The 13,288-nt window shown below is 44.4% G+C and overlaps 1 protein-coding gene across 2 annotated transcripts in view; it reads left to right on the top strand.

Moving 5' to 3' along the window:
- The first annotated feature begins 1,627 nt into the window (after positions 1 to 1,627).
- LOC125703983 (lethal(3)malignant brain tumor-like protein 4) overlaps positions 1,628 to 13,288 on the top strand; it is a 37,243-nt gene continuing 25,582 nt past the window's right edge. The window contains exons 1-5 of one of the 2 annotated variants that reach the window (XM_048969210.1): positions 1,628 to 3,283; positions 7,227 to 7,387; positions 10,437 to 10,599; positions 12,320 to 12,428; positions 12,533 to 12,704. In XM_048969210.1, the coding sequence (XP_048825167.1) occupies positions 7,274 to 7,387; positions 10,437 to 10,599; positions 12,320 to 12,428; positions 12,533 to 12,704 (558 nt within the window). In that variant the 5' untranslated portion in view covers positions 1,628 to 3,283; positions 7,227 to 7,273. Of the gene's footprint in view, positions 3,284 to 6,073; positions 7,388 to 10,436; positions 10,600 to 12,319; positions 12,429 to 12,532; positions 12,705 to 13,288 lie in introns of those variants that run through there. The other variant, XM_048969209.1, reaches the window with a different exon arrangement.

Raw genomic sequence — 13,288 nt, 5'->3', positions numbered from 1 at the left:
GACTGCATCTTTTCCTGCCATTAAGAACACGCATCGAATACATTGCGCTTCATCATGAGTGTGGAGATGGATGCAGAGCTGGGCTGCGTGCTGCCTGCCCAGCAAAGCTCCGTGTCGCCATCTCACACGCTCAGGCAGAGTTAATTGAACTCCCCTCTGTTGTTTTTATTGCCGTAATGAGTCAGCTGCGGTGTGATGTGTGGTTGTGCACAGATGTGCTCTGCTGACAGCTCTTGACCACAATTTCATGTGACCTGAGAGTGTGTATTTGCCTCGGGTGTGCTTTCTGCATTTCAGCACCAATTCTTTACTTGCAGGAACGTTAAGGCAGCGGTAGGCATTGGTCTTTAGGCTGATTGTCTTTGAAGTAACATCTAGAACTTGTTTTAACAAACACCTGCAAATTCAGTTTGTAATGGTTGACTTGGAATTTTGTCGTCCCATCTATGGGAGAAGGTTTTCCCTTATTTCTACCAATTTAGAGCCATTAGTCTAGGTGTTTTTATGTGTGATTATATATACATTGCACTGTGGGATTGTGGATTTGGGGGTACAGCCTCAGTGTAAGCCCTTTGTCCTTTTTCATGCAATGGTGACAGAATGGCTCTGTGGAAGCCCTGCAGAAGTCCCATGGGCCACAGAGCTCAGATCTTGCCTTTTTTTGCCCCTTGGCAATCCTAGATTGATTAAAGTTGGAAAAGACCTCCATGATCCATACGAACCCTGTTATTTTGGAGGTGAGAAGTGCAAAAGTCTGCCAGTGGGAGGTCAGGAGAAACCACTGCCATGGGGTTGCCATGCAGAGGCTGAGGAGCATGGTCTGCTCTGAACAGGAAAGAATCTGTGGGTAATTCTGCATTGATGCTTCAGGATTTGTATATCAGGAAAATAGACTGGGTCAGAACCAGGCTGAAATGCCATAGCAGCTGCTCTGCATCTTTGAAGTCATCCTGTGGAATAACGCAGTGCTTCCTGAATTGCAGCATCAGTTTTTCTGCTCCAGACACACACAGTTCCCCCTCTCCCATAGTTTATAACAACAAACCTATTTTTGTCTTTTCTCAGCCTTCCACAACTTGTATCAGTGCCACATGCCTCCAGCAGACAGAGGAAAGGAAGAGGGTTAGCACAGTAGATGGAAGAATTAGATCAGAAGCTGGTGGGAGAAAAGATCAAATGGTTTATTTGTTAATGAACATTGGCAGCTGAAAGCTCTGGCACTTGGAATCAATTAGTTGGCACAGCAAATGGGGCTCCTTCCAGCCCAGGTCTTCCTCATTAGCAGCACTGACTGTGCTCAGCAGGTGAAACGTGTGTGGATGTGCTTCTGTTGGTACACTGAGTCACTGGGGACATGGTGATGGGCAGACTGGGATGTCCAGTGCCAGCAGAACGGGTGTTTTGTTCTTAAATGTAGCATCTCAGTATTACTTTTTATTTCTGATCAAGCAGCCTGTCTCTTGCAGTCTGTGTCAGAGTGGGTTTCCAAATAGTACATAACAGCCCTCCTGCATTTCTGGGGCTCCAGGACTGGAACATATGCAAAGTTACTGAATAAATAAATAAAAGGCATAGGAAGCAGGTTGGGCTGATGAAGGTGGTGGGTTTGGGTTGGGTTTGTTGGGTTTTTTTCCCTTTTTGAAGAAAGACAGAGGCCCTGGGCTGTTACCTGTTCTTTTAGTTGTCATTCACTTGCATTTAACTTCTGTTCTAAGTGTATTGTTGGCTAAATAACAGTGCTGCTGACAGAACTATCAAGTTTTCTTCCTCTGCTCAGCCTTTGTGATTATGGTACCCATCCACCCTTACCTGCTGCAGCTGCTGATGGAAAAGGAAGGGTGGAAGATGGCCTGTGTCTGCCTGCAAGCTGTGATCTGTATCCTGAAAAAGTAATTCTGCGTTTTTTGTTTAGTTGGTTCCTTCTCTGACCCTTTTTGTGTCCAGATTCAGATGATTTTCTGAGACTCCTTTTTGTCTCAGCCTTTCCTGCAGCAGGGACTCTGGCAGTTTTGCAGTTCTCCATTTGTTTTGCACACAGAAGGCAGGCGATGCTTCGCTGCTGTTCTGATTCTTTCTCCCCCTGCACATAGAGTTAACTGAAGGTAGCTGGGATATTTTGATATGGCCTTCTATGCCAGACTGTACCTTACTTCCTTCATTCTGTAGTAACACTAATCCACAAATAACAAATTGACTGCATTCTGTATCAAGCTATTTAAAAAACAAATACCAGGGAAAGAAATCTGTGTTGTGATTTTTGTCTCGCAGTTACATGCAGTGCAGGCACTCTGTCTGGTTCTGCCTATTGACTTCAGCATCAAATGGATCTGAACAACAAGCTTCTGTTTATCTGTACTTTTGGAACTTGCTTTGTCAGTTCTGAGCACTTTTTATTTTCTTTTTTCCTTTTGAAATGCTTGACCTTAGCACGCATTACTCAACATGGAGCAGCTTCTGTCAGTGTCAGTAAGACACTTAAAAAACTGCTTTGGAGGAGGTGCTGGAAGTTTTGGAGGTTAATATTAGTGGCCTTAATGCCAGTTTTAGATAATCAGCCTTAATTTTTCTCCCAACAAGGATGAAATGGAGATGAAGTAAGGCACGATGTCAGCCAGGCTTCAGAACAGAAGCAAATAAAACAAACAGTGCAGAACTTTGTCATCCCTTTAAAATTCTTTTTGAAAGCCTCTGCCAACTTGCAGTCATTGCAGACATGAAAATATTGGAGGACAACAAAATGTAATGGCGTGCTCTTGTTTTCTTTAACTACATCCACTTTGAGATCGTGTTTTATTGCAAAATTAATTCTTTGTTTCTTAGTTAAGCATTTAAGTGGCAACTGAGCTTTCAGTTTTCCATTAGAAGAACCACTTTATTTTTTCTCCCAGCACTATAATTTTAATGTTACCACAAAATTGACTTTCTCTTGAATGAGAAATCGTACAACTTGGTTACAGGTCATTACGCTCTGAGTGAGAACAGTTCTGGTCAAGAGCATCAGGAAGTATTTGTGTGGTTGTAGGAATGAGCGCAGGTTTAGCACTGGGACAGCTTTGGGCATCTTATGGGGAATGTTATAGGATCAAAGGATGGGCTGAGTTGAAAAGGACCACAATGATCACTCAGATCCAACCCTCTGCTGTGCACAGGGTCACCAACCAGCAGCCCAGGCTGCCCAGAGCCACATCCAGCCTGGCCTTGAATGCCTGCAGGGATGGGGATCCACAGCCTCCTTGTCTTCTGCCACTGTTGCAGAAGTTCTGAATGTGGCAGTTTTTCTGGGGTGAGTACAAACAGGAGGGGAGCAGCTGTTTACATAGGAGAAGGGGGAATGGTTTTAAACTGAGACAGGGGAGGTTGAGGTTGGATATTAGGAGGAAGTTTTTCACTCAGAGGGTGGTGAGGCACTGGAACAGGTTGCCCAAGGAAGGCGCAGAGGAGGTTTTGTGCCTTCCTTGCATCCTCACCCTTCCTGGGAATAGGTTCTGCAGCACAGCACTGACTGTTTTGTTCACCTTTTGCAAGAAAATGACAGGAGAAGGGCTGCTGTGTGACTGTGAGATGGCACACGAATGGAAAGAGAGTGCAGGATGGGTTTCTGTGCAGGCTGCATCACACTCTGAGCACACACAGCCCATGCAGCAGCTTTCTTTTCTGAGCTGAAATAAATACGAGTATGCGTTGGGATTTTTTTGAACACAACTGTGTCAAGAAACCAAGAGATAGCAGCTTATGAATGACAATGCTGCTTTGGACTTAATGCCAGGATCAGCTGCCTGGTTTAGAGTGAGCTCGAGATATTGGTGTCTGATCTTATAAATGGATTAAAGTCACACAGCCGCCGTGCCTCTTTATGAGTCCTGCAGCACAATAGCAGGTAGGTATAATCCATACATTAATGTGCATTGCAGTCACCTTGCAAGGACTGCATTGTCCAAACAAACACTGCAAGCCCCCAGAAACCAAAGCAGTTTATCTGAGCATTTATCCTGTGTGTGTCTCCTTGCTTCAGAGCCGTGCTGTGAGCCCAGGTTTGATTCTTCCTTCATTGACGCAGCAGATAGAGAAAGCAGCTCTGTTACTCGTGCTATTAAATGCTTGCTAGTGGCTGCAAGCACTTTCTTTTGAAATGTGTTGGTATGGTTCTGTTGCAAGCTCTGAAAGTTCGTTTCAATCTGTGCCTGTGCTGATGAGGTTCCTGGAGGTGAGGCTGGGCTTCTGGTAATTGTTTTAGTTCAGCCTTGCAAAATATTGCTTGCCCGAGGTGAGTAATATTTTTTGATGGGTAAGTAAGAGATCATCAGTCACCGTCACAGCCTGGGACAGGCAACCAATTTTTATCTGAAATGGTAAGTTTTCAAAGCTGTTCCAGAAGCAGGATTAGCTGTGCCTTGTGAGAACTCATTACGGGTTTTTTTCCTCCTGTTTAAATTGCGGTTCAGTTCTCCACTAATGTCATAAGAATGAATGACAGATATAATGGCTGTTACCTAACTATGCTGAATTTTACAGGAAGAGGGGTGCTCAGAGCTCTGAATCCTGGCTTGCTGGAGTGCATATATATTACACTGAATGAAATGCCCAGCTTTGCTTGGTTTCCCATTCTGTTTCGGGGAGGAAGGGTGATTTGTAAGTTGGTTATTCCCAGAACAGCACAATATCAAATACTTTCCCTGATGCCAGCTGCTTCCTGAATGGAATTTCACCTCCTACTGTATGGAGGCTTAGCCAGAAGGGCTGTGAACCTGAGATTGTTTTTTGCTTGATTTACAGCCTTTGGGTTTATTACATCGTTGTGTTTCTCACATTTTACCCTCATATAAAGACACCAAAATCCTCAGTCAAGCTGGACAGCATGTGAAATGGAATTTCTGTTGAAATATTTCTCTTCCCATTAGATCTGATGGTGTATAGGGAAACATAATGAACCCCAATTGACTCATTCAGCCTCCGTGCTTTTATTTGTTTGTATGAACTTGTGCCTTTTTTCCCGTATTCCTTTTTTTTCCCCTCCCAATGAAGGCAAGATGGATGTTAAAAGCTGCAGCTGGTTTTCTGCAGTAACGATGAAGCAGTTTCCCAAGGCTGCACTGAGGTTCAGTAACAGAAACGAGATCAAAACCCGAGTATTTCGGGCTTCCTTTTCCTGCAGGTTTCAAATCTGAAGATAAAGCACAGAGGTCTGGGTGGTAGCATATTAATTATGAGCCGTTTTCTCTGCCAGTCGTTTATCATTTCATACATCTGAATCTCCAGCTTGGGTCTGGGTGACTCATCATCGCTTTGCTGTATCTTCTAATAAAATTTCGGAGTCTTATCATGTTAAAAATGAAAAGCAATTGCAAATAGGGACAAATCAGAAACGTTTGTGCTCGACTGTGGCTCTTCAGAATGCTTCAAGTTAGTTTCTGCTGCCTTTCTAATTGCACAGTTTGCTTCCTTTTATTGGGCTATCTTGGTTTTATTGTAGATTGTACTGGTAGGGAGCCCTATAAGAACGGTAATTTCTTCCTTGCATTTTTCTAGGGCTTTTAATAGATTTATAAAGCACAGGAGATGGAAAAGGCCCATTATCGTATTGGGTCTTCTCCAGATAGCCCAAGATTGTTTCGTGTATTATACTTCTTGACAGCAGTTTAATTACTTCTGCGGTTTAATTACGTTTGCCCAAGCTCTGTCCGAGCTCTTTCCAAACCCCCTTCCCTAAAGGGAGCCCTGCAGACAGCCTTGGTATTGCAGCTTCTTTATTTTTAAAGCCTGAGCACAAATAATAACAAAAAGTGATGGTTTTGCCCTTGCTGGAGTTGAAGCATGGCCTCAAACAGGTGCTTCTAGATGGACCAGGGCACATTTGAGATTAATGCCTCTGGCTGCAGTCATTGGATGGCACCCAGCCTGAGCTTTGGGCTGGGGGCAGCAGTGGGGTTCTGTTTGCATCACCACGGTCACCAGGCAGCACCTGGTGGTTCCATTGAAACCAATGGCAGTTGGGCTGGATGCTGCAGCTCAGCCCTACTTTGGTGGCTCCTGTTTGCACTGCTGTGGCTCAGCCTGAGCAGAACATGTGCTGCTCTGCTGCATGGGCAGGATTGTAAGTAGTTGGGTACGTTCATTTGGGGGAAAAAAAAGCAAATACTACAGGGATTAGACCATGCTATGCAAAGATAACTAGAAATGCAATCTACATGCATCTGTCCTGATTTCGACCTAAATAAGATCATCATACTGAGCTGTCATGCTTGAATTAGAGCTGCAGGAATGCTCAGGCACCATCAATTACTCGTATCAGATCTGTGGTTTTGCCTTTGGCTGCAGTAAATTCACACTTAGCTTGCAGGTGGATGGTTCAGCATGTGGAAGACATCACAGCAGAGTGAAGTTCACCTGCCCCAGTGTAAGCACCCAGCAGTTAAACCGTGCCCCAGCCTTGTCACTGCACTCCAGTGCTTAAGGCAAGAAGCAACCTGCCAAAGGCAGATCAAGCAAATTGTTCATGGACAATGCCTGACCTTATAACTCATCTGAGAGCTGAGAGCAGAGCAGTCCAGCTCAGATGTGGGAATCCAGAAGCCAGAGCAAAGAGCCCCATCCATGCGTGGTTTTGACCCATGTCCATAGGAGTGCAGCTCAGCTCATGCCTTCAGCTTTGTGCTTAACATCAGTGGCTTTGCTCACACTGGAAAAGTTAGCAGTCCTGCCAGCTCAAGAGAAGGCTGTGAGTCTTTCTCGTTTGTTTTTAGGCAAGCAGTTACATTTGCAGATTGAAAATATTCAGGGGATGTTTAAAGGGCAGCAGCATACAGTTAACGTATGGTCAGTGTTTGTTCAGTGCCTTCTGCAGTAATGTTTGAGTAATTGGGAAGTGGGGGCTCATAGAGCTGTGGCTTACAGTCAGTTCTTCTAATGGAGCCCATTAGATCATTTGCTGGGACACGAAGGCAGTGCGTGGGCAAAAAGCATTTTAAGAGCATTGTAGAATTTCTAGCATGGAACCTAAGCATTGTTGCAATACAGAGAAACGTAGCAACAAATGCTGCTGCTTCACAAGCTGTACTGACTTGTTGCAGTGGATATGGTGTATGAGTTTATGCATGCTCCTGTGTATTTATGATTCTGCAGTTTTAAATCCTGGTACTGCTGATACCCAGAGCGTAGCTCCTGCTGAATCCAGAGATTGCAGGATTTATTCTTTGATTATTATTATTTTTCTTTTCTCCAAATCCTAGTTTTCTTTCTTAAAATTCAATAAAGAGCCCAAAGGCTAAGCAGAAAGATGGAACAGAATGTCCTGGAGAGCACCATCAGCATCCCGACAGCAGACCACGATTTGCTGAGTGCCTTAGACTGGAAAGACGGCATTGGTACCTTACCCAGTAGCAACATACAAGTAAGAATCCAAAGCAACAATAAACCAGCAGCCACTGTGCCTCAGGCACTGCAACAGTATTTACCTGATGTTCTCTAGCCTGCAAGTAAAAGTTGTGCAGAGCAAACAGTTTGTTTCAGACCGCGGTTTGTTTCAAACTCTACAAGCAAGCAGTGGCATTTCAGTGATGCTTCTGAAAGCCTGGTGGCATTCCCTTCCCCCTTCTCATTTGTTGCTCAGTTAATTTCTAAAGGTAGGAATATTTTAAATAATTAAATGATGGAAGTTCAGGGGTCTGATCTTCCTAATTCTCAATCTTGTCCAGGCAAGAAGTCCCCTTAATTCAGCCCAAAATGGGAGAACCTTTTTTTATGAGTGAATATTTATGGGGCTGGGCCTTGAGTTTCTTTTCACACCAGTGGTTATTTTTGACAGCTTTTTACAGCTGCCTCTGCCTGATATACTCACAATGGTGACTCCAGTACAGCTCTCCTATAAATCACAACCGAGATCTGATGGCCACAAACATGATGTACTGTCGCAGAGGGGGGAAGGAGGTGACTCGACTGTTTCCCAAATTACCTTTAGCTGTTATTTCAGTTTGATTGCACTTCTGGTGGCTGGAAGTGAATGCATAAAATTGTCCTTAAGGCGTCAAGATTTGAATCTGGGGGGAAAAAAAAAAATCAATTTCTAGAGGTAAATTGGAATTGAAGGAACGTGAGAGCTCTGAAAAAAACATATTGTTGGTCATCAGGCATTCAGAATCAGGTCCACCACCTCCTGAAGATGCTGACGTCTCTCCCTTCCCATATCCAGTAGTGCAGAGAAGTCCCTCCATGGGCTGCCAGTAGAGAACCAGCAAAGCACCACACTGCTTACATGGGTTAAAGAAAACAAGTAATACAGCATTATTTTATGTTAGATGATGGAGGGTAAGAGCACTGAATGCCACGGCCAGTGAGCGCAGTAGAAGTGTTTAGCTGGAACATAACTGGCTGCACAGGAAGCTGCTTCATTCTTAAGATGCCAAACACTTTTTTTTCCTCCAAAAATGTGAAGCACTTCGTTTTCCTGTTGTATTCCAGTTCTGGCATGCACAATGAAATGCATTTTTCCTGAATTCCTTCTTTAAAAGTTCTCAGGAAGGACAGATTATTTCTGAAGGGTTCACGTCGGTTTCAAACTAACAAATGTGCTGCGTTGAGCTCCTCTGAATGTGCAGTGGAGGATGCAGTCCTGATAGAAGCACAGCTGTGTGCTTCCAGAAGTGAAGGGTGAGCAGTATGGCCTTGAAGAGTGGGGGTTGGCTCCATGGGGCAGCCTGTCCTCTGCAGCACATCAGGGACTGTTAATAATATGGCATTGTTTTTTGTAACAGTCTTTTGCTTCTGGGGGCTTGGAGTGGGATTCATCAGTTAATAAGGCTGCAGGTACACTGTGGAATTCTTAAAGGAAGGGATAGCAGCATTCTGTCCTCCCTGGCTTGGGCTGAATCAGAGCTGTTGATTTGTATGCAAGAATATCTACCCCAGAGACTGATCTGCTGATACAGAATGATGTTGGCATCCTTCCCCACCTCCAGTTGGGAGCTCTGCTGCTTAATGGCACAGAGATCTGGGGATGCTCCTTCTGCCCACCTTCTGCTCGTTGTGCTGAGCTGTCCTCATCAGCGATGGCACCGGACTGCTGAGATGCTATGCTGTGCTGGCAGTGAGGACAGCTGATAGGTTTCTTCTCTTAAGCTGGCCAGTCTGCAGGAAATGCAGAGTTCTTACCTTAGAATGATTATTTCATTATTATTATTTCATTGTAGTGAGCCATTTCTTGCTGAAATAAAAATGATGCTCGGTCTCTGGGAGAATGCAGAGGAAGAGGTTTGCACTTTGTAGAAGCAAGTCCAGCATCTTTGAAGCTCTAAGAAATAGAGCTTTGAGATCAAAAGCGAGCAGGGGGAGGAAGAGTATTTGGGATGAGGCTTTGATAGGGTGCTGGGGGTGGGATCAGAGACCAGGAAGCGTGCAGCGGTAGAGGCAGAATGGTGCTCCTTGATGAGGAGCCCTGCTTCAGAGGTGACAAAATGCTTTTAGACTGAGTTTGCCTGTTTTAAGTGAAGAACGGATGGCTGTGAAAAGATTTCAAACTAATAAAGGGCTTTGAGAAGAAGGTTTGGAGCAGAGCTTGCAAATGGAACCCACCTTTGACTTGCCTCTTTCATTCTTGAGCTCAGTAGCTCTGTGCTGCAGGCAGTGAAGAAGGTCAAGGAGTGACTGGAGCTATTTGCTCATCAAAAAGAAGATTTTATATTTATATATATATATTATATATATATATATATGTATCTTTTTAATATGTATATATTTTACAATATGCCTGGCAGGGTTTTTGTGCTTTGCACCCGTTTGCTCCTGGCCTGTTGCAGGTTGGGCGCATCCTGGTTATTTGGGATGCATGCAAGGAGAAGAGCTGCTCGTTATCTCTTCATGTCTTCTGTTGTCCAGCAGCACTGCCTTTGCATCTCCCCTCGTCCCTCTGCTCTTATGGGAAGCTCTTGTTGCCCAGTTGTGCCCCCAGCCCCTGCAGCTCAGTGCATCGTGTTGCTCCAAGGTCTGCGTTCCCCATTGCAATATCACTTTTAGTTGGGTGATTCCTGCCTGCGTGGGGATCTGGGGGAATTTGCTGTAAATGTGATTGTGCTTTGCTAGGTTTGAACCATCAGAACAGAGGTTTGCAGTAAATTGGTTTTCTGCAGGAGTTTATTCTGGTGCTTTTGTCATAAGTCTGGCTTTTAAAAGGGGGAAACATCCAAAGCAGGTAGAATTAACCTGGCTTCCTTTGGCAATGAAATGCACTGCTGGGATTTTTGGGAGCCTGTTGCTGGCATTTTGAGGAAGTTACTTGGTGTTTCTTGTTTTTATCGTTAGTTATTTTTACTGCTTTTGTACGTCACATACAGCCATTTCTTTTTGTCTCATACCTCACTGCTTCTCAGGGAATCCTATTCTTTCCTCTTCCCTTTCCTAACTTATTTGCTGCTGCTCATTCACCTGCTTTCTTCTGTTACCTGCAGTACTTTTTAAATGAGTTTGGAATGCTAGAAATCATTACTGAAGTAGAAGCAGAAAAAGCAGAAGCCTTAGAAACTCTTTCAGCCTCAGCAATAAATGCCAGTCCAGCCAGCATTGCTCCTGCTGCTATCAACACTCCCGCTGCCTTTAGCACTGCTTTGGAAGGTGAGCTTTTGGCTGTGAGATAGAATATACAGTTTCTGAAAAAGCTTCTAGAAACAGAACTGAAATGCGTGTTTCAGCAGCGCTGTGCCCCCTGACACAGCATGTGCTGTGAGTCACTGTCTATTTTGAATATATTAGGAGTATTTAAAGTGAATGTAATTGCTGCACAGTCATAACAGTACCTGGCTCCTGCATTGTGCTCTCCTGTGTGGAAGGTAAGTGTGGTTATAGAAATGATGTGGGCTGGGTTTGTCAGCTTGGTCAAACATCCCACTGCCACTGAGTTTGAGCTTAAATCCTCAGGTGATGCTGAGAAGATGGAGGCCCTTCTTTCCAGGGCAGCAGATTGTCAGTGGCATCGACATTTGTCCTTCATGTGGGTGATGTCCTTGTCATGACAGCTGTTAGTTAGGTCTGCATTTGTCTTAAACTGAACTGTTTGATGCACTACTACAGATGTGCCTTCATTGACCACCCCTGGGGGCAATGAGAGCTTCCAGTGTCATTCCTCCACCTGTGTGTGGAATGTGAGTGGGTGACATAGTGCTGTGCTAATTGGGGTTCGTGTCCCTTAATTAGTCAATCCCTGTTGTGTTAGCTTTGCTAGAACTCCTAGAGAGTTGAGTCTAACCTGACTCCTGCTATAGATGCTGTTAGCTGCTACAGTTTCAACATTTCCAAGGCTCCTGCAATCTAAATTAGGGGAAATAGAGTTCTAACAAGACAATCTAAGCATGTTACGGACATGCATCAACGTAATGATCAACAAATATCTCAGATTGGTCTTTGCAGACCTCTTCTTGTTTTCCAGAAACCAACAACACAAAATCATACACTTCTATGCCAACCTCTCAGCTTTTTCATTCCACACCTCTCGGTTAAGCTGGGCCGTCTCCCTCACCTCAAACCCTTGTTTCCTATGACCAAATTACTCATTGTTTTGGCAGGGTTACCTTGTGAATGTGCCAAAGCAATCCAGTGCTGGATCACTGGTCAAGGCAGGGCTGCATCCCTGAAATCATGCACACCCATGGAGGGAAATTTCTTCTGTAGGAAGAGCACTCTCCTCTTGTTGCTTGCCTGGACAAGTTTCTACCAGCTGGCTTTCCCCACTATTGTCATGGAACTGTTTCCTTTCTCTGGTACGAGGGCTTTGTACCCACTTTCCCTGCTGTGTCTCTCATCTCAGGACTCACCATAAGCTCTGTAGGTTCCCTTAAGGCATTCTGTTGTGCTCCTGCTGTCTGGCTGTAGTCTTCCTCGCCTGCCAGTGCTGAGGCAGCAGCAACCCATCAGCCAAAGAGCCAGCCCATCTCTGGTCACCTCAGCACCAAGAATTCTTCCTTTGAATCTGCCAGTGTGACTCTGGGCAGAACTCTTCAAACACTGTTGGCCTTGCGCGTTTCAAGTTAGAGGGTTACAAAGGATAAAGAACTAGGAATCGTGTCCTGGTCATAGCCTTTAGATTACATTCTTAATACTTCGACATAGGGATAGAGCTTCTCCAAAATTAAAATATTACAGATAAAAGTAGTTTGTCTTTAATGAGGTGGTACGCTCTATTTGTATACTGATAATAATTACTTCCCTCCCAATGCATTCTGAGGTTCATTTAATGAGAGCTTGTAAAGGATTTGACAGAACTCCGTGCATGAAAGTGTTTCAGATGCATGGTTTTAACAATTTCCTTTAATAATGTTCTTTTTCTCTGCTCCTGTAGTGCCCAAAGACGACGTGCCCTGTTCTGATTTCCCGACTTGCAAGCAAATGGATTGCTTTGAGAACGGGAAGTTTTGTGCTCAAACAGGCTCACAGCATCACAGGGACAGGTAAATGGACCTCGTTCTGCCAAAGAGGTACAGAGGCAATGGGGATACCACAAGAATACTGCCGGGCTTTTAATGTGATTTTGTTTTCAATTTTGAACGTTTAGTGATACCAAAGAAATTCCAGATGGTTGCAGAAACAGGGGAAGTGGTAGAAATCTTAATGCCAGCATTGGCTGTCAGGTAAACGAGGCTGACAGACCTGTGAAACGGCTCAGAAGAAAGAGAAGATTGCTTTTGGAGTCTGAGGATGATGAGGAAAATGCGTATGAGGAAGAGGTAAATGAGGCTGCCTGTCTTTTCTTTAGGAGAAGTGTGAAGAGCATGTACAGTGCTGTGGCTTACATCTCCCTGCATGGTGACAGCTGAACCAAGGGGAGTTGTTTTGTACCCATGAGAACGGGCTGGGTCACTGCTCAGCTCTGAAGTGAGAGGAGTCACTATGGGTGAACAGCTCACGTGAAGTCCAGATTTCACACTGTAACTGAACGTGGTTCTGCTTACAGCCGTGTGCACTGAGCACGTTTCCCAGTAATTAAAATACATGCCCCCAAAATATTATGCCTAATTGCAGTCAAGGAATGCTAGGTGATGCTGAGGGCTGGTGTCCAGATTTCTGTTTATTATGTCTTTGGGTGCACATCCACTAAACCACTAGAAGCAGGTATTAATGGCATATGAACAGTACTTCAGTTGTGATGTGATCTTAACTTTCATTAAGCATTGTACTCCTTTTAGGGGCCTTTCTTTGTGTGATTCTGCTCTCTGCTACCGTGCATGTAATTTCAGGCCTGAACCATTATATCTGTACTTGTTATTGCACTTGTTTTTCTAATGCAGAGCCACTGGAGTAGGTGCTTGTT

This window comes from Lagopus muta, chromosome 23 (assembly GCF_023343835.1).
Source record: "Lagopus muta isolate bLagMut1 chromosome 23, bLagMut1 primary, whole genome shotgun sequence".
NCBI lineage: Eukaryota > Metazoa > Chordata > Aves > Galliformes > Phasianidae > Lagopus > Lagopus muta.
The sequence above is the reverse complement of the archived record's forward strand: the minus strand, read 5'-3'. Positions and strand labels throughout refer to the sequence as shown.